Here is a 25,404-nt window from a genome sequence, read left to right as displayed (position 1 = left end):
CTTCTACACCCCGACACGCCAGCTCCGCTCCGCCAGCCTCGCCCTCGCCGATGTACCCCACATCCAAAGAACAACCTCCGGAGGCAGACCCTTCTCCTACCTCGACGTCAAGACCTGGAACACCCTTCCTACCCACCTACGTCAGACCCAAGACCTACTCGCCTTCAGAAGACTCCTCAAGACCTGGCTCTTCGAGCAGAAGCGGCACCCCCCCCCTCCCCTCAGCACCTTGAGACCCTCACGGGTGTTCTGATTGATTGAAGCCATAATGATCAATAACTACTGATTTTCAACCATGCTGAAACATTTTCTGCCTTTTTGTCATTACTAGGTTTGTCTGAACATATCAAACTATTTTTTTCAGCATGTTATGATGGTTAGATTAATACCTTCCGAAATTTCCATGAAAAAAATTTGAAAATCCCAACTAACTAACATTTCCATAAGCAATTTACATGGTCTTTCAGAATAATCTACCTTTTATGAAAGAGAAGGATGAGTCTAACACATACATATGACTTCTAAATGAGCTCCCAGCAGCCCTTGATATCCGAAAAGAAACTGTCAAGTATATGTTAGAAAGAATACAGTCTCCATAGCAGCAGGATCCTTTGTTTGGTGCTGACGAAAGACCAGACCATTTTAAACCTCAAACAACAATGTGAAACTACTGGATACATGTAACCAGGCTCAGACCGGAAGTAATTCGATTTCTCAGTCTCAGATGCGCTGAACCAAAGCAAATCTGGGATCCAGATTGTTGATGCACTAGGTCATGAGTCTTGCATGGAAACCACCACCTGTTATGTACGCTGCATTAATAAAGTAACCGATGAGGTCATTTAAAAGAGCACAGAGGAAAAAAAAGTTTATTGATTAAATAAGGAGGATGTAATGTCTCCGTTCATCTGTAGAACATAATCTAAGAATTCTACCTGATCTTAAGTCTCAGATGGAAGACTACGAGCAAGCGGAGCAAGTTATATCACCCGAATGAAGGAAAGATGGCAAAAGGGAGGCAATAATTACCACAATGTCTTTAATAATAAGATTTATTTTGGCGCAGGTGGTGACAGTCCATAATTTGAGGTAGTGGTGGACACACACCCTCATCCACATGCCCACTGACATTCATTCACAAGCGCACACATACACCCATGATTTGTAAGCACATCCTCGCACATAGCCATTCACAGCACACGCTCACATACATACATTCACCCAAACCTTAAAAAAAAGTAAACTCCATTCTGGCGACTACAAATCTAGCGGGTGGCGGTAGGTGAAGAATAAGGCACCAGAAGGAGCTGAATGCTTCGTGGAGGTAAGGGAGAACTGAATGATTCAGCCATTTACTCTCATTGGAAGACCATGTCATGGGTCAGCCAATCAAAGGAGGACCCTTCCCTATCTCCTCAGAGTGGGATGGGGTCAGTGAGTTGCTAATTACACCAGCTCAGGGACAGGGTGTCATGATAGACACTCAGCCCTGGGCACTTCAGAGCTTAAAACTGAAGTGCCCAGGGCTGATGCTCCCCCTCGTCATGCGCAGTAGGACCTTGCAGCGCTTGCCAGGCTGAGGAGGTCACACCCACAGGGCTGTGAAAGATTAGGCCTGGCAAAGTTTGCCTCAGGCTGCCAGTCGCCTGTGCACGTAGAGCACCTGGCTGCCTGACCCGACCATGGAGAGTGTCAGGCCGACCTTTGCTCTGCCTGGCAGACACTTCATGCTTTGCAAAAGGGGGTGAGCCCCTACACCTTTAATGACGACCCGCCGCTGGGCACATGGTAGGAAAATCTATCTTTTATGTCCAAGCAAGGAGGATCACATTACATGCAAGTTCAACGCCTCTCAAGCACATGGCTATTCTTGCTTAAGTGATTTAGAGAAGATGGTCATGAAGTTAGATGCTTTTGGCTAGTGTGCCATCCAGTCCTCGGTTGAGTATATAGCCTTTAAAGGCCATGGATGGTCAATTAAGGATGGTCTGTATATAATGTCTGCTTCCGTGTCTAAACAATTCAAGTTTTGTAAAACTTTCATTTCTGTTTTTTAAAAGATTGGCTTTGATTTCTAAAACGTAGTTTTTTATAAAAAAAAGTGTATTGTTCACGAAATAATTTTATGTGGCAGTGATAATTTCTGCTAATTGTTTTTGTGGGAGACTAGAGTACATTTAAATGAAATTTGCTGATGCTGTGGGGAGAACTGCACCTCATATTGTATCTGAATGGTACATTTGTAGTGTGTACTATCCTGAAGATTGCTTATATTTGCGGACACCAGGATCCCTGGCTCATACCCTCCAAAGGTTGATAAAATGGGTACTTTTCAGCATCAAGGTGCCACAAAGGGTGAATTTGCATTTTACAGATATACCATACGTTAGGTTATGAAAGGATACGGGAGGGATTATGACAGATTCACTGAAGCCTAAATGTGGATTTGACTCCACGAGTATTTACTTGTGCCTTCATTTTGTGTTAAAATCACTTAATAATAAATTGCCTGGGGGAAAGATGGCCAGGGCTGCTTTTAGAAACAGTAATATACATACAATGTTTGCAAAGGTGCAGATAAATATGCAATCTTGCAAGATTTGTGCCTGTTCGTAGCCAAGCTTGTGCGCTAGCGTGATCGAGGCGTAAGACTTAGTGTAATCTCATTATAAAGGCCGGTCACTTGCTTTCTTATTACAAAAGAGTTGCATGTGACTGTCACGGGGCCCCCAGCACCAGTGCACAGCTTCCAGCTTCCAGCTCCCTCTCTTGCTCTTACTGACTGGATGTGAGATGACAGGCAGAGCTGCGCGCTGCATTTCTTTATTCCCCCCTGGGACTGCATATAGAATATAGGTTATGAAAAATGCCCAAAGCCAAAGTAAGCACTCTGCTGACATCTCAATATCTTCTGTTACTGAAGCACCTTTACAAACCCACAGCAGGAGCAGACGCCTCGTCTGGCTTCTCTGTCTGGGTTTCAGGCCCCTGGTGTGTGGTACATTAAAGAGCAGCGGTGGAGATGGGCCATCTGCTTTCAATGCTAAGAGAATCCTATACTGTAAAATGGTTTCTTTGTGCTGTATGTTTATATAGAAAATCTACCTCTACGTCCAAAGAGCAGCACATGGCTGTCATGTGTTAGGGCAGTGGTTCCCAAACTTTTTCCACCTGCAGCTCTCTTGACTTATTGCCCGTGGCTCCTCACTTTTACTTTTTTTTGGGAGGGTGGGGGAATGTAAGCCTGCCCTCTGGAGTACCTGCATTTTTCTCCTTGAAAATAATTGGGATGAAGCTGATCAAGGTATTATAATCATATACGCAGGGTGTTTCTTATTGCTAAGGCGGTGCCTCTAACAAAATATTCCTAGGTACACTTCTTTGCCCATGCCTTTTTTAGTGTACCCTCGCAAACTTTTTTATCCCACTTACAGTGCTAGATAACACCCCTATGCATGTAGGCCCGATTGCCAAAGTGTTTCTGCGCTTGAAGAATATTTGCATGCACCTCTATTTCTACCCGTGTCATGCATGCCAACACACCTATCTCAGTAGGGTGACTCACGATTTTTTAAAGCACATAGTTTTATATTTGCTGTCTCCTCCCTAAAATTGCCTCCAAATGATTGCAAACTAAATAAATTCCTCTGAATTCTTTTTTTTAAACATTCCTCTGCTTGCTTCCAAATGTTGGCATTCTGCTGTTTATGGTGTTTAACTTCCCTGTGCTCAAGGAGAGAACAGGCCACTCTGGAAATGTGTCAAAAATAAATCGGGCATCTTCTGTGTACATTGGGAGTTTTGGAACATGGGGACCCAGTGAAATATGGAGTTCATCTCCCTCAACATGCCATCAATTAAGCACTATGATTACAGCTTTAGGCATGTCACTTACAAATCATTGACATCTTGTGTTTAAATCTAATTAGTTTTCCTGAAGCCAACGGACCCTTCAACATTAAATGCATTAAAGTGTTTGGTGCGCGGCTCCCCAGGGAGCCAGAGCGGACAGTTTTAGAAGTGTTAGCGCAAAGAGGGCCCTGAAGGAAGCTTGAAACATTGGTAATTGTGCAGAGGGCAAGATGCTATTTATTGTATTTATTCAGTGTGGGCAGGGGCCATGACTCTTGAGAGGAGAAGCTTATTCGGTTTATGATGTGGCATTTTTTCATGTCAATTTGTTTAAAAACTGGTATTTAATCAAAACCCAGAGTGCCAAATGTATGCATTGAGATACATATCTCATTAAAAGCCTTGTGACTATTAGGAGAGTCATTCCAGTGGGTGAATGAATTGTAACATACAATCTGTGAGGTACTGAACTGTGTTTTTCTCAAGTTAATTTCACTCTACTGTGGTGAAAACAAACTTGAATTTGACTTTTGCACTGTAGTCCTAAACATATTAATTAATATAGTTGCTGTGAATGTTATCTGTATGTGTGTGTATATATTTCTTTTATTATTTTGTATACTTAATAGTTAAGATTGTCAAAAACAGGAGTAAATTAAGATGAGGGTTTTTATACTACATTTAATAGCTGTCAGTGATAAATTGCAGAGTTTATTTTCCTATTTTTGCTTCCTATGTTCATGATGCATTCGGGATTCATTCATTAAAAAGACTAAATCTCCCAAAATGTATGTAATGAGGATAAAGTAAAACATTAACAGGGGTTGATTTAGAGTTTGGTGGAGTATCTTCTCCCCAAACTGAAGGGCCACCTGCCTGATATACAGGCGGACCGACCGAAGTATGTCCGCGATGGAGCTTACTTCGCCTGCTTTTCTGACAGAGTAAGGGCAGTCAGAGGTTTAGCCATTCAGCTGCCTGCCCAATTTAGAGTGGGCTGTCAAATGACCAGTTTTTAAATTTCCTGGCTGCTGTGAAATACCTGGCGGTAAGGGACAGTAAAAACATCTAAATTACCCTCACACCGTGGGAGAAAACGTCCATTGTGTGGATGATATTAGTTTAGTTTTTTTCAAAAACAAAATTCTGCTTTTGGATTTTGTTTTTGAAGAAACAAAAACAAGTGAAAAGTTTGACAGAGCTGACCGTCCAAGTTTTGATTCATTGACCGGAACCCATGTGCTGGCAGTTGTTGTCAATGACTAGCGTTGTCTGCAGGCCTGGTGGACAACTCCAAGGCGATAGATTATTTCACGTCATCGCCCAGAGGATTAATTACTCTAATCCAGTCTCTAATTTAGGCCCGAATTTCAGTACCACTATAAAGACACTCATCCTACAGTTTTTGTGCAGATATATTGGGATGAATTTGCTGAGTTGCCTTGTGGTGTCCTGATTCCATTTGTTGGGGGGCACTTTATCCCATATATAGCGATTACTTTTGATTACTCTTTCAAAGTGTCCTCTTCTAGTGCACATTACACTGTAGCCCCCCAGTGTTCTGTTGTCACACTTTATTCATTTCCAGCATAGAAATCTGCACGGCTAGTGTTGTGGCGGATTGGTGGAAAATTGACGTGACCGGAGAGAGTTGACAGAAATGTTGGACTAGGTTAGAGAGAAGATGGTGTCTTCACAGTAGGGCACCCTTCACTTCTACCCCCTTTCAGGCCTTCTTGTGGGTGAAGCAATTATTAATTAAGGCTTGTTATTCACCGATGAACCCTGTGGTTTCTTTAACTCCTACAAAAATGATACACTTGTTTCTGAAATTCTGCCACTCATGCCTGCCTCATGTATCATATTGCCTATTCATTTGTAAACAACCAATAAAAACTGTTTCTAGAAAAGAAAAATCCAGTGAATCCACTGACCCTGGCATCTTTCTTTCTGCTCACTGTAAAATGTAAAGGCAGCACAGATTATATCAGGTGCACACATACAATGTTTTTGGGCTAATTTCTTTCCGCATGAAATTATATATTTGAAGACGTATCCATTATTATAAACAGTGTATGGGCAGCGTTCTTTGCAGCAAAGAAACGCAACAGAGGGCACAAAAGATTGCCAGTTGGCAAGCTTGCCATTGGTGTGCCCTCTGGTGTCTGTAGCAATCCGGGCCCTGATAGACGTACAGGTGAAAGCAGAGAAAAAACATAGAAAAAATGCAGTTAATCTGATTTACATTGAATGTAAATGATAATCCAAAGTTTTTGATTTCATCGTTATGGTCTAGAGTACGTGATTTAAATGTTATATTAATAAATAAAGTAGTATTTGGTTGTAAAAGTTTGGTTTGCATTTATAACTTCTAGAACTCAGCATGGTACGCTGTGGAATAGGGAAAAAAATTGCTTTTTCCCATTTGGTCAGTGCTAACAATCGACCCTCCCCACCTCCCCTCCCACCCTGCCCGCCCCACCCTTACCTCTTGTGATCATTCACTTCTTTGAATAGATTCCCCACCCTGTTGCTGATCCATTCAAGGATAGCTGGAGAGATCCAAGTGAATTTCTCCCTTGTCCCCTCTCATCAACAGATGTCCTGTATGAACATTTCTACCATTACCGCAGCAGTCTGAATCTGGGAAACTAGGAGTGGGTACGTGGGGGGAGAGGCAGTTGGAATTCTGTTAGCGGTATTAGGATAAAAGTGAAATTCTCCATTCTGCCCTTCTAGTGGGATGTATGACGGTACAACGCGTGCTTTCACAACGCGTACCGTTACCACGCAGGTTTTACAACGCAAGTCGTTACAACGACTTGCGTTGGGGGGCGCTGGATAGTGAATAGTTTAATTTACTATTCCAACTCCAGTCCCCGTGGATAGTAGGGAAGGTGTTGGATAGTAAATTAAACTATTCCCTATCCTACAGCGCCCTCCAGCGCAAGTCGTTGTAACGACTTGCGTTGTAAAACCTGCGTGGTAATAGTACCGCGTTGTGAAAGTTTCGTTATAAAGAATGTTTACCCTTCTAGTGCCACGGGACATTTCATCAGTACCTCCAGCTCACACTAAACTAATGCTCTGTTCTTCAGGTCCTGGACTGGCCTTCATCGCATATCCTAAAGCTGTGACCCTGATGCCGTTTGCTCCAGTTTGGGCGGCACTCTTCTTCTTCATGCTTCTTGTCCTGGGACTCGACAGCCAGGTATTTATGAAAAGCCACCTTGGTATAATCCTCACCGTAGTCCTGAAAAGATCAAGAAAGGGTTTTAGAAGCTTAAGTTTGAGAACAAACCTATAGCCCAAGACATGGTCTTTTTCTTAAGGCCGCAGTTTGGGTTTTCCATACATATTTGTCAAGTCCCACACCCAAAGTGGGAATTTTATGTGTTTCTGGAGGAGTTTTCTGTCTGATTTTCTTACTGCAAAATTGACGATGTGGTTGCACCTATCATGTGTATTCATAAGCTACATTTGGAGATAAAGGTGTGCGGATGTAGGACAATCCAACGCCAGAAAGGAGCTATGGTGGCGCTTCTCAGTCCATAGCTTCAGCCCATGACTCAAGGCCAAACACAGACACACAGACCTAGAGCATTATGTACATCATACAATATGAATACACCACAGGAACATGAAAATGTGAGGCATCTGTTCTGAAGATCTTTGTGATCCGGTCTGGAGGTAGAGCATCCCGAGGAAGCCCTAAGAAATTGTTTTACATGGAAAGTGTCGGGTAAGCAGGAAAAGTACAAGTATAATGTGTAAGCAGACTGGTGGGGCAGTGCAGAGCCGGAAGTGGGGGAGGGTAGGTGGGGGAAGGCAGAAAAAAAGAGTAGCCAAGTCTTCCTTATAATAGGTGCAGATTAGAACGACATGTCTGGAAGACCGTAGACTTAGCATTTGGAGAAATAACATGTTGTTTTTTTTTTGCTGAGTTTTATATAGCGCGAACTAGAACCGAACCGAATCAGTTATCAGAGCGCTTTACATAGCACCAGTTACGTTACACGTTGATCTCACTAATGGTCCAATTATAGATTCAACATTGTGATTTGACTTCTGTGGCGTTCTCCAAGCGATTTGTACATCATAATCATTCACTTTGATCAAGATGGTGCCCAGAAGTCAAAGTAGGTTGTGATAGTGAAGCGAAAACCAGGACCAAATGTCGGGTCCACACAATAGAGAGCAATAACCTAAAAGAACAGGCACTTACAAATGCAGTAGGTTCCATCTTGCCCAACTGTCTCTCCAAAACATTGGCACTGGCAAAGATGGCCCTGTCCTGGGTTTTAGAGAGAGGGTTGGTTAAGCAAGCACACTTGCTTTCATGTTACATATGCTGATGAGCAGTGGTTCCTCTCTTGTCTGGGCCTGCTTGAATGTTAGTGTACTCAACATGATCCACATTTGTTATTTGGAAACATAGTACTTTGGCTGCTCACAATTGGCCAATAATTACCCCGAATCCACTAGAACCGTTCCATTCTTGCTCCAGTTCATGAAAGAGCTCAACACACACCTACCTTACAATAAAGCACCAGCCCATCTCCACGGTCCGCACCCAAGTTCTGTCCCAATCATTAATTGGCTGCATCGTTCCCTTTGCTCGTGTACAGCGCTTCACTACCTTATGGCTTGGCTTGCAATATGCCAATGCCACATGCATACATATGTACAGTACCGCCATCGATCCAGGGCCAGCATTATTCCACTGCAGCGGCAACACGTCATCTATACCCACATCTGGTCATAAATTGCCACCCTGGAGCATGGCGCAGCGTGATGGCTGGTGTGGGGGTTAGTGATGCCCATAATATTTAAAGAATTAACACTAAGATGCAGTTGATGCTACCCACTTCCCTCCATTATGCCAGAGAGAACTTTGTGAGAAGGTTGAATACAATCGTGTAGTGGATGCCCACAATATACCAAAAAGTACCACCATATTGAAGAAACTGCCTTTATGCCAGTTCTTCGACCAGTATGTCAAGAATGACACCCATTCTGTTAGGAACAGCGTTATACCAGAGACGGGCACCATTGGTAGATGTCCACAGAGTGCTAGGGATTACAGTCAAAAAGCCAGAGCCAGCATTATTTCAGACGTTGATGCTATCATAATATAGATGTTCACACTATGCCCAGAATTAGTACCATTCTGCCAGGACCAGCACAGATGCCCACATTTATCCTAGAAATTTCATTATTGTGCAAGGACCAGCATTTTACCACGGGTGGGCGTTACGCGATGGATATCAACAAGCAGGTAAAGGATACAACCATTATGCAAGAGCAATCAAATTAGGAGGAATAGGTCAACCTATGAATGTCTTAACACCAGTAATGACCACCATTGTGCCAGGTGCTGCATTTTACCAGGTTGGGCACAATTGTCCTGCACACGCCTCTAGCATTGATGCACAAGCATCCTTGTACTGGCAGACCTGTTCCAGGGCATACCCATGCACACACAGCACTTGAGGAATTTTCATACTGACCTTCCTCTGCCATTCTCTGGACTGCCTTTCCTTGTCCGCTGCGCCCCTATCAGCATGGGGGTGAGTAGGATGGGATGAAGGGAGTGATAAAGGAAGGATGGAGTGCTTTGGGAGAAGATGGGGCAGGCGGCACTGCCAAGGTAGATGCAGGACTGCCTTGTACAGTTAGGGAGCAGATGGATCAGCCTCAGTTGGGGGGGGGGGGCAACGTCGTTATTTGATGGCCATGAGAGAGGGATGATGTCTTAGTGGTTCCTGTGCCCTTCCGGAGGGGGGGTGTGGGGGGGGGGGATTTTAGGGTGTGGGTTGTTGTAGAATTCTTTACAGTGGGAACAGATCTGGCTCTGTTGGCAGCTTCCTTTCTGGGGAGGGATTCCCCCCCACACCCATTTGAAATGCAAGCATTGGGATGTTTTGCCTTTGAGTGCATGTAAAAGATGTTTTCCTTCCTGTGCAAACCTGAAGGTACTTGCTTTTCCATATTAATGTTGCTTTGGTCATTTCTTCAAACATAATTCTTCACTTCAAGGCACCACACCATAGAACCACTGAGGGGAGGGAAGCCAATGGTTTCCAGTGGTGCACTGGGCTATTGCCTTGGCGGTCTAGTCTGTACCATTGATGGTTTAAGTTGTGGCTGTCAGTGGCTAAACAGTGAAACCAAAGGGGATGATGGACGGAGTGTTGAACATTGCAAGCACTCACCCCCAGTCAACTGATCTGGGTTTAATCCATCACCGTTCTTTAGCTCACTCCGCCACCCCAGTTCAGACCTGGCCATATGCAAATCAGTCTGACCCTGTGCCTCATGGGAACAGTCCAGCCCGAACTGCCAAGCCATGTCTTCCCTGGCCCGGAAACCAGCATCCTGGGACCAGTTTCAACATTCCCTTTCGTTTTGCTTTGTTTGCCCTAAGTTGGCAGGGTATGCCCAGACGTGGGTCCCTTGCTCACTTTGCCACTGGATTCAAGCTAGCCTGGCTGATGACGGCTGATTAGCCAGAAACCGGTCCCAGGATGCCTGTTTCCGGTCCAGGGAAGACATGGCTTGGCAGTTCAGGCTGGACTGTTCCCATGAGGCACACGGTCAGACTGGGGATGAGTGCTTGCATTGTTTCAACACTCCGTCCATAATTCCCTTTGGTTTTGCTTTAGTGGCTAAACAGTGGCATTCTACTTTATGGCTGTCTGGTGACCGGTTATGCTTTGACAGACTGTTTGGATGAGCGCTAAATTACCAGGAAATTAGAGACATTTTACTAAATGCTCATTGTATTTTGCAAATCACACTGAGCAGTCCGCAGGCTGTGTGCGACTGCAGCACTTGTACATTCATTACTTGGCAGAAATTTCTGTATACTGTGCTGGCAGATTCTTCAGTAATTTTGTGTTTTTCATTCTTTGATCTCTCTCTAGTTTGTGGGTGTGGAAGGGTTCATCACTGGTGTGCTCGACTTGTTCCCGCACCCCATCAACGGCTTCGTACGGAGGGAAATCATTGCTGCGCTTTGTTGTTTTGTGTGCTTTGTTATCGACCTCTCCATGGTAACAGAGGTAAGTGGGCACAGTTTCTGCTCTAAATGACATTATCTCCCGCATCTCCCACAAGACATTTTCTCCTGCATGTCCACCCAAGTAAAGGTATTTCCTTCATATCTCACTTCCACGACACATATGCTTATTCAGTATCAGCTACAAAGAAGACACTTTCTATTTCATCTCATTTCCCAGCTGGCCCTGCTTTAGGAAAGTATTGCTGTTTCTGGTCTTCCATATAAAACATGTTGTTATATCTTCTCTCTCTAATGGGATTCAGTAAGAGACAGTCCCAAGCATAGCCCCTCGATCTGATTTGAGGTCATGTTTGCTCATCCACCTGGTGTTTGACTCCAGAGTCTCTGGCAGCGGGGCAACACTACTGCTAGTTAACGACACAAAGCTAAAAGTATGTTCTCTTGTGAGTGGCAGTGCGGTCCCTCTGTCCAAAGCAGTCCTTGGGTATTGAGAAGGCGCAGGCTTTCCTCAGCTGAAGTAAAAAGTGTTTAGTGGAGGCAAACCAGCACCTTTTTGATACTCAGGATGCAGACCAAAAGCAGCTGTCCATACCTGTCGACAGGAGTAGCAGTCTGGGATGTCAGCAGAGGCAGGATTAAAAGCTGTCCAAGCTACGTGGAAAGACATGCTCTCAAAAGCAAAGCCAGAAGCCCGTTTACAGAAATTCATGAGTAAACGAGTAAATTCAGGCGAACGGAAACCCAAGAAGAATGGGTCAATTTGTTAGGACCCGGTTGTAACAGTCCAAGCATGCCCTGATTATGCTCAATGAAATTTGCTTTGGATTTTGGCAAATAGATTTCATCAAGAGACTGTCTTGGTCAGGACCGAACTTCAGTAGATATTATCAGTCCGCATTTTCTTGTGGAAGAGCAGCACACCTGTGTCCTTAGCAAGTATCTTTGGCACCAGTAAGTGTGGGAGTCAGAAACAGAGCTTTGAAATGGAGTCCAATTTCTCCCTGTGCATGCTCATGTCCTCTATAGCATTCTTGAGCAAATAGGACCCTGGTTAGCCACCAATCAAAGCATGAAAGTAGGTGTGAGGAGCCTGTGGAGTGACACAGAGGGAAGGGTACTGCACATGGTGGCAGTTTGCTCACAGACCGGCTGCTCAGATTGTCCCCAGGCAGGTAGACTACTGAAGATCTCCCAAGAGAGTGGCCCCAAGGGCTCAATTCTGGAGCAGCTCATCATGTTCAAAGAAAAATCTGCCTCCTCCATTATGTGTTGAATCTCATTACCCAGGCGGGAACACGTTACTAGAATCTGCCAGTCGTACAGTTGATGCCTGCCGGTTCCAGTTGAGATGAGTTCTCTGTGGTCCATGTTGAGTGTCACATTCTGATACACCTGCCCAAAATGGCAGAAATGTGGATTGTTGCAGGGTGCTTCCAAGATGCCTGGGAAACCTAGCTGTTTTACTGCAAGTTTTCAGACCTTGATTTGGTACTTGTGAGATGTTTTGGTCACATCTCAGCCCTGAAACCAGCTACCATCATTTAGATCACAGCAGGACTTGCAACCCTTGAACCCTGATGTTAATCAACAGTATCCTCCACTCACACTACCCAGTAACATTTGATTGTCCTAAGACCATGTGAATGAACTCTTGAGTGGACACTCATCCGCTGACATTATTTACACACATTACTGACAGATGGTCAGGCTTGGACCTATAAACCTTGCTCAAAACATGACAATGTAGTGAATGCACCCGTGGATCAAATGTTGTGAACAAACAGTGGATATGTAGTTTGTTGTTGTGATTGTACCCCAGCACTATCTGATATTATTTGCTTCCTGCTGCTACTACTCCAAAGCCAAAAAGTGGCACATGTATTTTTCAAAGTGCAGCAGCTCGCTTGATGTCAGTTGAACTAGGCATCTGAGGGGGTTAATTTCAAGAGAGGGAGAGGAGGTAAGGTTGCTGTGTGGACCACCAGGGGAATTAACGAGTCAGGTGATTGGTGAGCAGAGGATCCGGTTGTCGAAAACCTACACCCTGCCTAATACCGACTTTTAGAATATCACCACACACACACACTCTCACACTTTCTATTTTCTAATTTCTCTCTCTCGCTCTCTTTTTAGAATGATTCTTCTTCACAGTGGGCTTTGTTCTGTTTTCTTAATGGTGTTGTTGGCTGCCATCTGTGGAATGCGTCTTTGCCCTACACGTGGCAGCCCTCAAGGCCTAAACTCTCTAAGACTGCTTTCAAAAACGCAAAGATGACGTCTCATACAATGCTTTGTTGTTGGAAGATGGTTATAGGAGTCTGCAAGGAGCCCAAATAGGAAACAAGCTCTTCCAAGTGGTCCTTGAGTGGTCCCTGATGTTTGCCCGTGCGAGTGCTGCATTCTTTAAAAGCATTGAAATAACATGTAATAATGTACTGCAGGCTAGTTCTCACATTTGAACCAGTTTTGTAAGAAGACATAAATCTACACATAAAGTATATCCATTTTCTGTGGATTCTATTGACATTCACAAATATATGCAGCAAGGTATTTTGCATGTTGAGACGTCTTTGAATATGGTCTTGTTTTATCCTGTAACCACAGGGTGGAATGTACGTCTTCCAGCTCTTTGACTATTACTCAGCCAGCGGTATCACTCTCCTGTGGCAGGCCTTCTGGGAGTGCGTCGTTATCGCCTGGGTCTACGGTAAGGAGGCTGCTGGTTAAACTTCAGTGGTGAGAAAACGACAGTAGGAAAGGTGGTTGGTAGGCCCGTGACAAGGGTGGAAAGAAGGGTGAAGTTTGGGCATACAAGAGACAAGGTTTAGGAGACACTGGTGCTTTGTCCACTGTACAGACAGGGAGCAGCTCTGAAATGGCAACATCCTCTTGCACTGATACAACCCATGCTTCCCGTTCAGTGTAACTGCTCTCTGCTTCCTCCCAGCTGAAGAGAATCCCTTCAGTTGTCCATTTGTAAGCAATACCATCCATGGGTCTTCGTTCATGGAACATCATCCATGATTCCTAATGCAGATAAACTCTTTTTTGTAGCATGTTTGACTGTAGATGCACCTGCTCTGCGTACTTCTGCCATTTTGTGTTGGACTCTGACGTTTGCAACTTGTTTTTCTTCAAAGAAGTATTTTGAGTCACAGGGTATAGTGATTCCACCCTTAGGGCCCTATTATGATGGCGGACGGACTTGCGTCCGTCCGCCACCCCTGAGTAAGAGGGACCGTCCGCATGGGCTGCGGCGGTCCCTCCATGGCAATTAGGATGTGACCGCCACCCTGGCGGTCACATCCTATATTTTTTACATTGCGGTGGGTGCTGCTTGAAGCCGCACCCGCCGCAATGTAAAAAATTAAAGCAGTGCATTTGCATGCACAAAGCGGCAGGCACCCCGCGGTGCCTGCCGCTTCGTGCACGCAAAGGCAGGGGGGTACCATAGGTACGCCCCATGTGCACCCCCCACCCCCCTTCACCCAGGGTGCCCGCAACGGGCCCCCGAAGTGAATGTCCGTATGCTTTTCCACGGCGGAAAAGCTGCCGCGGAAAGCATGTGATTCCCTCCATCCTAATATGGCTGGCGGTGTCTGATAGACACCGCCAGCCATGTTAGTGCTTTTCCGACGCGGTCGGAAGGCGACCGCGGCGGAAAAGCTGCAGACGGAATTCAAGACCCACCAGCCATCCTAATTTGGCGGTGGGTCTTTGGAGGCTCCGCAGTGGTTTTTTCGCATCCTCTGGGCCGGGAGGGTCCTATAGCCAGGAGGGTCGTCGGCATAGTACACAAGCCTGAATCGATGCCTAAGCCACATCGCTGCAGGAATCCGCTTTGAAGACTCCTTCTGCACCGAAAGCACACTTTGCACCGAAAATGTCATTCATGGCCAACTTTGGGGATTTGGAGCAACCAATCCTCAAACGGTTGCTCAAGGAGCTAAATGCTCACCAAAAGCCTCCGTTTACACATCTGCAGACAGAAAAAAACTCTTTCGGTCTTTCACCAAAGCCACAGGAGATTCTCCATAGGAGGAAGAAATTGACTTTTGAAGAGAAGATTGCTTTGGAGCCTCCTCCACTTTCAAAGCAGAAAAGACACAAGGAGATGGTAACTAGCACTTTCACTCTCATCCTTCTCTTTCTACTGCTCTTCCACCACTTTCTTTCCCACCACCCACCACCCAACGCCTTTCCTCCTCCATACACACTGGAGGGTTCACCACACATCTTCAGAGGAGGGTAGCCTACTTCACCCTGCTGACCCCCACGATATGTGGATGACCCGTCAGATGGCAACAACATACCCAACCATGTACCTCTGGACTAGTAGTCTACATGGCGTGTAAGTGTGTAAATGCCCAGGCTACATGAGACTCTCCCCCTCCAGATAAGGAGAGTAAAAAGTTGGACGTAGCAGGCCAGAGTAGGCCCACGGACCATGTTCCATAGGTGGCCATCGCCACAGACGCCTCACTGTCCAGACCAGGAGCACATCTTCAACACCTAACTATTTACGGTACATGATCACCACATGGAGATTCAGTGCAAAGAAGTCCTCGTAAAAATGGACACCGTGACCATCATGTAATACCTTCAAAAGCAAGGCGGCCCACACTCACTGCAGTTGTCAACATTGGCGCAGAGCATTTGGCATTGGGTGATTCACTACTGAATAACCTACTAATGGAGTATTTTCCAGGAGTGGACAACTTTGCAGATTTCCTCCACCCGATGCAGCAACAAGTTCGAGTGGGAACGTCACCCAAAAGTTCAACTCCCGTACTTCTGTCCTTGGAGGTCCCTAAGGTCGACCTCTTCGCCACCGCACAAAATGCCAAAACTTCACCTCCAGATTCCCACAGTACACAGGCAATGATCTATGGATAAATTGCTCATGCATCTTTGCCTACTCTTAACATCCTCACCCACTCCTTCCATATGTTGTCCGAAAGCTTCGGCAAACATCCCTCACCCTCATCCTGGTGGCTCCCACATGTGAGAGACAACCTTGCTTCTTGTCCCTCCTGAGATGTCCTTTTGTATGCACGAGAAGCTAACCAAAAGGCTGGGTCTTCTCACTCATAACCAAGACAGAGTCATACATCCCAACCCCAGGATGCTCAATCTTGTAATTTGGGATAGTTTATCTCAACCTAACTCAGGAATTCACTGGCACCCTGAAGGAAGCATGCAAGCACACTACATGAGCTTGGTATGCTGCACAGTTAAAAAGAGTTGCTCATTTCTGCATTTCCAAGCACCTGGAACCTCTTAAACCTGCAGTTCAGGATATTACTCTGTTACCTCTTCCACTTGAAAAAATCAGGCCACACTTATACTTTATTCAAAATCTGTCTTCCAGAGTTTCATGGAAGGACTAGTTATACCACCCAAAATACCCCTCCTTCACCAGCTGGAACCTTAATATTGTTCTTACCTGCTCATGGGTTATCCCTTTCTGAACCGCTAAACTCTTGCCCTTTGCAGTTCCTCTTTGGAAGGGCAACTTCCTTGTTGCTCTCACATCGTTAAGATGTGTTAGCGAGCTACAGGCCCTTTCTTTAGAAGACATTTTCTTCCAGATTCACAAAAACAAGGTTGTCATTAGGACTAACCCAGGGTTTCTTCCAAAGGTGGTTGTATCCCCTTTCCACCCCAATCCGACCACAAAGCTCCCTTTAATTTTTCTTCAGCCGTTCTCCGTAGTAGAGACTGTCCATCACGCCTTTGGCATCGAGCTTACCCTTGTATATTACATTGACTGAACCAAACCCTTTCACAAAACCAAGCAACTTTTAGCTGCTTTTACTAAACCTCACAGAAGACCTGCTTTGTCAAAGACTGGCATAGCCAGATGGATGTCAAATGTATCCAAGCCTACTAAATTATGGCTAAAAGAACATTGCCTGCCACTCCAAGGCTGCATTGCACACAAAAAAGGAGTCACAATGGCTTTCCTTGGAAATATCCTCATACTGACACTTGGAAGTCAGCTAAGTGGTCCACTCCACACACTTTTGCCTAGCATCACAGAATGGATGTCTTAGCACGCCAACAATCTAGAGTTGGTCAGACTGTTATAAGAACTTTGAGGCACATGCATCAAGCACGCATTTTGCGATTTCTAAATAGCGAATTTTACCGATTCGCTATTTAGAAATCGCAAAATGCAATGCATGAAGGATTCACCCAAAAAATGCGATTCCTTGAAATTCCTTCATTGCCACGCGCAAATGCGATTCACAATTAAGGAATTGATTCCCATTCATTCCTACAGGCCTAGAGGCCCCTAGGAATCAATGGAAATTGCATGCGCAATTTGCGAGTATTCCATAGGTACTCGCAAATTGCGCATGCAATTTCAAGGGTGCAAGGGTTCAAAAAGGATACCCTCTTGCGCTCCTGAAATTTACCTTTTTCCACATGTTGCGCACACACATGCCCCAAAGGCGTGTGTGTGTGTAAAATGTGACTTTGAAAAATGCACTTTGGTGCATCTTTCAAAGCCATCGCAAATTACCATCAACTTTAGTTTGATGGTAATTTGCGATTCCGAATAGTGTAATAGCAATCATTTTTTGCTCAATGCATTGCATTTAAGTAATCGCAATTTGCGATTCCTTAAATGCAATTGCAATTTAGGTAATCGCAATTTTAACGATTCCTTAAGTTGCAATTTTTGCATTTGGGATGATGCATCCCAAATGCAAAAATACTGGCTTTTGGTTTGATGCATGGGTACCTTTGTTTCAATCATCTGCACTATCCAGTGGCAATCCACCTGTTAAGGGTGTGCTGCTCTGCAGTCTATGCAGAGCATGTGTGTCTACAGCCACACATGCTGCAAACGGAATTTGTCACTTAACCCTGTGAGAATATGTTCATAATATGTAGTGCTTAGATTTACATCAGCCCACCTGCCTCCCTGGGAGTCAGTTGTTGTTAAATGTCCACTTCCTATCCTGTCCTATCTACTACTCCATCTTTGTGCTCAACCTCTGGGTAAGAAACAAACTAACAATGGAGGCCATGCCTATGCGCATTGCCAACAAAGGGTGGAGTCACTATACCTTGTGACAAGAAAGACTTCTTCTAGAAAGGAAAACGGTTGCATACTCCCGAGCCCAACACTAGATGGTGGGAGTTTGCAAAGCATGTGAATCTTCAGCACTATATGAATAGATGCTTACAGGGTATATAATATATTACTTATTCATCCATCTACAGCACAACTCACCAATCTATTTGTTACCAATTACCCTAATGTACAGAAATCCATGCAGCAGCCTAACTGTAGCAAAACCCCTCCGCCTGCAAGGAAAGGTCTTCCATGATTAATTGTGAAGGAATTCTCATTCACTCCTCCTCCTGCATGGAAACTCATACACCCTTTACTTACAGTGGAAATGCATCCACTTTTCCAGCCCCTTAGCCCCGCATCTGCTGGAGCATTCCTTATTTTCCCACAGTCTACCTGGTTTGAGCCTATTGATTCTCCTAGTTTCTCTCCTCCAGGCTGCCATCTCCTGGTGGTATCCTCCCTCTCCCATACATTGCCTGCCAGACATTCCAGCCTCCTCCAGCTGATCATCTAAGGATGATTTCTACCTCTTAAGTGCATCAAATGCTTGTTTACTTCCGCCTTCTCCAGGCCCATGTCTCCTGCCTTGCTTGGGAGTTTACACCCCTCTAGCGATACACTCGCTGAAGATTCCTCTAAGCCCCTGGCATTCACCTGTTGACACATTCCCACCTCTGCAGGGTACTCATTCCAGTGTGGATTCCCAGCCTCTTCAATCCACCCACTTCCCGAAAGTCCTGCTTTTTTGCCCCTTGCTTTCTACGCAGATTCCTCCTTTTCCTCCCCTCACTTGCTGGGAATTTCAATTCCACTTCTCTGCCCTGCACCTGCTGAGACGTTCCCCATTCATAGGTACTTACTTTCTTGAGGAAGTCCTAAATTCTCCTTCTCACTAAGGGTTTCTTCCTTCTTCAGACTCTAGCTCGTTGAAGGATTCCCTAACACTCTTGCTAAAGGATTGTTTTCTTCTCTGAACCCTCACTTTTGAGGGATTATATAACTCACTCATTGAAAGATTCGTTCCTTGACACACCCTCGCCTGTTGTGGTAAAACCCAAACCTGTTCAATGACAGATTGCTTCCTTCTCCAGACCATGGATGTCTATTCTCCAAAATGCCTGTGGGAGCAGAAGTTCACTTGCCCTCTGACCCCTTGATTCTATCTCTTGGTTAACACCTCTCCACCTCTTAAACCCTCCATAGCCTCCTATTTGCTACTGAGAGGTTAAGGGAAGGTCAGCAGATAGTAAATAGGGCGTTAGGATCCTGTTTACGTTTCCTTTCATCTGTTGCATTCATACCGGAGATGAAGGTTACTATGGTGAGTCATTGGTTTCAAAGGACAAGCAGTGACTTCTGGTTACAGCAAATTGACGTCTGTGCTACGGAACGCTTGAAGAGTAGCCTCGGTTGGGTCCAACCTTCCTCCTCGTGGTAGAAAACTGTCCACTGCCCCAATGTAACATTGCACGACAAAAAGCCCTTAATGCTAGCCCTAATAGCTGCCTGTCCCAACTAGGTTATTGGAAATGACAATATCTCTTCTTGAACTCATTCTGCGTTGATGAAGTTTCCCAGAGAGGTGAGAAGCAAGAATGTAGACAGGCTATCCTATTGCTGTCGAGCTGCCGGTTCACCACAGGAGGTCGGCAGCAGTGACATCTGCTCTATTGTACCTGGCACTGACTCTGTTTATTCATATCGGATGGATAGGAAATGGAAGGGCACCCACCGCCCCTGCTCACGGGTTAGGTTACTAATGGCAATATTTTGAGAAGCCCTTGAATCCCACCCTCCGATAAATTCTGAGTACTCAATGCAATGGTGATCCAACACAGCAGCATATGCCGCGGCTCATGGAACGGAATGTGGACAATTAGTTTGACTGTATTGGGCCTACGTGCCTCTGGGTCAAGGATTCAAGGAGCAAGACAGTCTCCGCACCGCCTGAGAGGTGATTATGTTGGCAGCCTGTATGGCTGGGCTTGAGACGTGGGAAGAATTTCAGTGTCCTGCGGTGGTGCACTACACAATGTGCGATCACTTAAGAGTTTGCTGTTCCTAATGTTGCGCTTCACTTATGATTTGAGACGTGCGCAGCATGTGTGTTGTCCAATCTGGTGCCCACAGTCTTCTAGGTGCCCTCTGATAATTTGATGTTCACTGGTGAGGAGTTGATTGATTGAAGACACATCTCTAGTGCACCAGTATGGGTGCTAGGGTCTTGTGGGTCGCCAGATCGTGAGCACTTGGTGCCATCTTGGAAAGTTGCTCAAGATTTGTAATGGTTATGGAGGTCATTCCAAAAAGCAATTACAAACAAATCAAAAGAGCCTTCCTTGTCCCACTTTCCTCCTAAGCAGTGCAGTGCTTGTATAATGGCTGAGCAGACAGCCTTGTTAGTAAGCATGCTTGGAGATTATTTGGGTTCCCTTCTTTTTGATTTTTTTTAAAACTATTAATCTTTAATACAACCATAAGATCAATAACAGCAGTTTTATAATAAAAAAATAACAATAAAGAGGCTCAATAATGAAATATTTCGATCCTGCAAACAATTCTCTATAGTCAAAAGTGCTGATGCCACAACTGATTTTAGAATCGCAAGTAATCCCTAAATGACGTTTACAAATTAGTCAAACAGAAGCGTGTGTAGCTAGATTAGTCAGAAAATGAAATCTAAAATGAAAAGCGAGGCCAGTTTATGTAATTTTATCAGTGAACATTGTTTTCTGCCACAAAGTTTCTTTTTTGGCTTATATACAGATTTAAGTGCGTGTAGGTGCTGTGCGCCTTTCCTTTGTCCTAATCCAACAATCTGCAACCTATGTTAGGTACCTTCTGTGGTCTGCAGCTGTATCTGGGCCTTACAGTAGACTTATTCTACTACTTCTTTCTCATAGTTGTTGAGTTTGATTTCTACGTAAAACAAGATTCTGGAAGGACCGTCTAGTGTTGCCCAATGGTGTAATCCACTCTTTTACTAAGCACTCCCTGCTTGGACCAGTGAAATCTCCTCAGATAGGAGCTATGGTCTTTGTCTCATCTATAGGCAGCCACAGGCTCTCACGGAGATGGACATGAATTCTTGATCCAGAGGTCTGTTTGCTTCTTTAGAACTATCACCTCTGTTTTGGAAGGACTGTATTTTGTTTCACAACTCGCAGGCAGCCAGATGCACCGTTAGTCAACCTGGACCTGCTTCTATTCATAGCTCAATCATCAGCGAATATGTAAAAAAAGAAAACACATTTATCAAAGTAACTGAAGCAGGAGGAGGGTTTAAAAGATGGCCTGTAAGCACTTCCAAGCAGGCCCCACAGGTCCCTGCCTTGGCAACCGAGAAGTGAGAGCCCTGTCTTTTCCAATCTCCTTGAAAGGCAAGGAAGGAAAGTAATTGACCCTCAGTAATCCCAAGATTGGACCTCATGTTGGGACATCTGATCAGTGACGAATGTCAGTGATTCGTTGAGACTCCGGTCTGGACAGGAAATCTGGTTCTGCCATTGGCTATCGTCTAACTGTCATCAAGTGAGGTTAATCGATTGGGGTCCACAGTCATTGACTGGGCTAAAACCCAAAGGTAAAGAATTGGCCTGTTTAAATTATGTCAACACTTATTACGTCTGCATGGTAGCCTTTCCAAAGTTTAATATAATTTGAGGAAATGGATATAAGTTAAACTTTAACAAATCCCCTGTGTTTAAAGAATGTTTGTCGTTAGGAGTTCTAAGTTGGATGTTTTATTGAAGTCACAAATTGTCACCTTTTTGTTCTTTTGACTCTGACTTAGTGTCCAGCCTGGACTCGGGGATTACACAGTTCTGTTGAGCTCTGAGTTCTTAACTTGACACAAGTCCCACAATCCATTCTGTTTTGGAGGACACAAGTCAACCAAGGGACAGTGAGACAGTAGCCTTTCAGAGACCGAATAAAGCATCATCCTAGGGTGATCACTGACAGGGACTCAGACCAAGGTGGTGCTCCCAGCCCAGGTCTGGGATGTGCCAGGAACCACCCAGGGAGTGTGATGCCAGTGCTTCAGCACCTTAATACAGACCGCCACCCCTTCCCAGTAAAACAGACATACCAGTTGGTGCAGAAACAGGAAATGTTCCTCAAAAACACCCAAACTTATCCAGGCTCCATCAAGCTCAAAGGGCGGAGTGACTGTCTCTCCAACTCCCTGCGGAGGTAGGGGCTTTATTCGGACCAGCCACTGGCATGTCCCCTACCAAGCGTCTGTGACCTTAAAGAGCATGCATACCTTAGACAGACCTATATTCTCTTACAACACATCCTATGAGGAGGACTCTTCCTAATCAATGATTCTGAAATTAGTGGAGGCCTAATAATCTCTTTGAGGATGAGACCACAGTCTAAATGTAATCATGCATCTTACTCAAGGACACAGTAGGGCTCTACTAGTTCTCAGGCAGGTAGAAAGATGACAGTACATCTTGGGACATGGGGGAGGAAAAGTAGGAAGTGTCTGAAGAGGTGTGGCAAAGAGTGTTCTGAGCAGAAGCAGTACCAGAGGAACGGCATATATTATCACTTAAAAAAAACTTATTGCATAACGGGCAAGGTAGTATAACTGTGATATATATGTGAAACTAGTAAGTGCATGGGTAACCTTGATGGGGACAATTTGAAAATCCTAGGTGGTTTTAAATACACCCTGGCAGGATACAGGTTTGTACATCCCTGCAGTGCTAGGCCCTGAAGAATTCTGGGAGGCGATAAGAAAGTCATATCAGACTAACTGTACATAGGTTTCATGTGGTAAAAGGTTGAACACAAAAGAGGTTCTGCAGTAGTTGTTCATTGAGAGAGGCATCCCTTTGAATATTCTTCTTTTCCAGGGTTGCTTTGAGGGAAAGGTATTCTCTCCATGAAATATTTTTAGAAACAGGGAAACTACAGTTTCAAGGTTTTAATGCACGTTTTCCAAATATATTGATTAAGGGGTGTCTTGGAAGGGAGCTGATGAGATAATCCAATAGTTTATGGGCTTCTCCTGTAACAAGGTCATTGTTTTCTACAGCAAAACATACATTTGTGTTTCCATCAGAAACGTTCGGTTAACTCCAGAAATGGCGGGTGCAGAGCAATAAAATTTATGTGCCACCATAGATACAGTGCCTGCTAACTATATCCGTTCCTTGCTGGTTTCTTCAGGATGTAAAGCATCTCCAAAAGCATCTTTTTCTACAACCATGGGGACCTGAAAATGAAAGAACTTATTCAATAGGCTCAGGGTTACGCACATCAAGCTGGTTTTGTGGTTGGTAGAGGGCATAGGTACACAATTAGGACAGCAGACTAACCCTAAACAGTGCCTTTGATTGTAGGAGTTTCCACATATGTCTTTAAACTCCAACAACTTTTGGAATATCTTGGAAATCATATCCACTTGTAACATACTTTGACTATATCAAAGGGTTCGGAACCCATCACTGTGCTCCACCCAGGCACAGATAAAATGGATTGGTGGTGAGGTTTGAGTACCTACGAGCCTGGGCTAACGTGCCTGTGGAGCAGATTACTAACTAATGTGCTCTGTGATTGGTTCCCTGCAGGTGCAGATCGATTCATGGATGATATTGCTCGTATGATTGGCTATCGCCCGTCACCCTACATGAAGTGGTGCTGGTCAGTTTTTACCCCCTTGGTCTGTGTGGTAAGTCCCTTTCTTCCTTTCACTGTTCAGCCGATAAGAGGAGTCTGCAGTTGTAAACCAAGCCAGAGGAGCTATAGCTTTTATCCAGAATTGTCATAAGAGGTGATTAAATGTAATCAAATATTTGTTGCCAGAAGATGAGCTACGTATACCTTGATAACATTTGTTTTGGTGCTTCCCATGTAGATTTCTGGACACTTTAAAAACCTTAATCTGCCCAACTATCCTTTGTAGTGTCACTGAGGGGGTCTACATTTGGGTTAAACTATTTTGATAGACATTTCGTATACACAACAAATTGAGAGCTGTCAAGTTGATGCATTCTTGCCTAATACAAGGCATTATATCTAGATCAAATCAGTTTGCGAGTCATCCTTGTTTAGTTCAGCCAGTATTGTGAAAGCAGCTAAAATTATGCAGAACTGATTGGCTATATTTCCTTCACTGGTGAGAAATTATTTAAAAAATTTCCCTGTGTCTCCAAGTAGCATTTGGCCAAAGGAAACATTTTAATGGAAGGAAATACTTTTGAAGCGTTTGTCAATGTAGCAGATTATCCATCCACTACTTTTTCACATTCTTATTTGGGATACTCTGCTCTGATCTGTCCTTCATTTTGACATATCAGTTGGGTTTTATTTGTACACTATCACACTGAGTACTTTCCCCCTTCTGTGTTAGTACTCATTGCCCACCCCAGCGAGAATCCAAGTGTTTTGGGTGGTTATCTGCATATCAATTCTCCCAGCCTCTGTCCAGATGTTTGTGGATGCCTTCAAATTAATGTGATGTTACCAGCCAGTAGTTTTACCAGAGTTATCCAGCGTAGGTCAATACCAATTTTTCTGTACATTGCATAAAGCAAATATACATACGGTGATTCTATATAGAGCTGATTTTCTAAAAATCCGGCATGGAACTGGCCCTCCTTGCACCCGCGTTGGGCTGCCCTCATATGTGCACCCTCGATTGGTTGTCCACAAATTAAGATTGGTAGGAGGTCCATTAGTTCCTTAAATTTGAAAATGCTTGACCCTCCAAATAATAGGTCATGTTTGGTTGTCCTCTCCCTCCCAGGCCTTACTATCTCCATGTGTCTCATTCTGTCCCTGTGTCCTGATGCAGTTTCTCCTTTCCCACCTTCTGTCCAGTACTCACATCCTTAATTGTGGCAGGATAGCACCTATCTTCCAGTTTCACTGTCCCACAGTTGCCAATACATTGATCTTTTGTTCAAACTGAGTGCAGGTTACTGTTAGGACTGACCCAAATGAACCGTGTGTCTGAATCTTCATCACACTTGAAATCCTGTTGATCGGCTTAAATCAAGAAATGTTGAAGCCTAGCCTAATCTTACCACTTCAGAGAACTCATTGTCTAAGACTGGAAAAACACATATTGCCCAAGCAAACCGTGGATCTTTATAAGGTCAAACTAAAACAAGAAATCACACATGAAGTTTTCAGAAACCGTTGTGTGACCTTACTCAACCAAATCAGCTTTCTTCTCGTACTCTTTTTCAAGTGTGTGGCTACAGCGAGGCAGGACAAGATGTAGCCTCTTTTATACCGATTTCTCTCCTGGCAATATGTTACCGTACTTGAAGTTTCACTATTTTCATTCAGTCATTTTCTTTTATGCAATTCCTGACACATTTCTCGTTCTAGGAAGGATGATTTACAGAGCTTGCCCTTTTGTAGCTCGGAAGAAGCAAGCGTATGATGTTTTATGTGACACTATGGTTTGACAATGCCT

The 25,404-nt window shown here is 44.5% G+C and overlaps 1 protein-coding gene across 2 annotated transcripts in view; it reads left to right on the top strand.

The window, feature by feature from the left end:
* Positions 1-25,404, top strand: part of LOC144782448 (sodium- and chloride-dependent creatine transporter 1-like) — a 338,796-nt gene that overhangs the window by 264,080 nt on the left and 49,312 nt on the right. For both annotated transcript variants that reach the window (XM_078661813.1, XM_078661814.1), the window contains exons 9-12: positions 6,951-7,063; positions 10,779-10,916; positions 13,481-13,583; positions 23,549-23,649. In XM_078661813.1, coding sequence (XP_078517939.1) covers positions 6,951-7,063; positions 10,779-10,916; positions 13,481-13,583; positions 23,549-23,649 — 455 coding nt within the window. The remainder of the gene's footprint in view (positions 1-6,950; positions 7,064-10,778; positions 10,917-13,480; positions 13,584-23,548; positions 23,650-25,404) is intronic.

The sequence above is a fragment of the Lissotriton helveticus genome, chromosome 9 (assembly GCF_964261635.1).
Source record: "Lissotriton helveticus chromosome 9, aLisHel1.1, whole genome shotgun sequence".
Classification (NCBI taxonomy): domain Eukaryota; kingdom Metazoa; phylum Chordata; class Amphibia; order Caudata; family Salamandridae; genus Lissotriton; species Lissotriton helveticus.
This window is presented reverse-complemented; position numbering and strand designations above follow the sequence as displayed.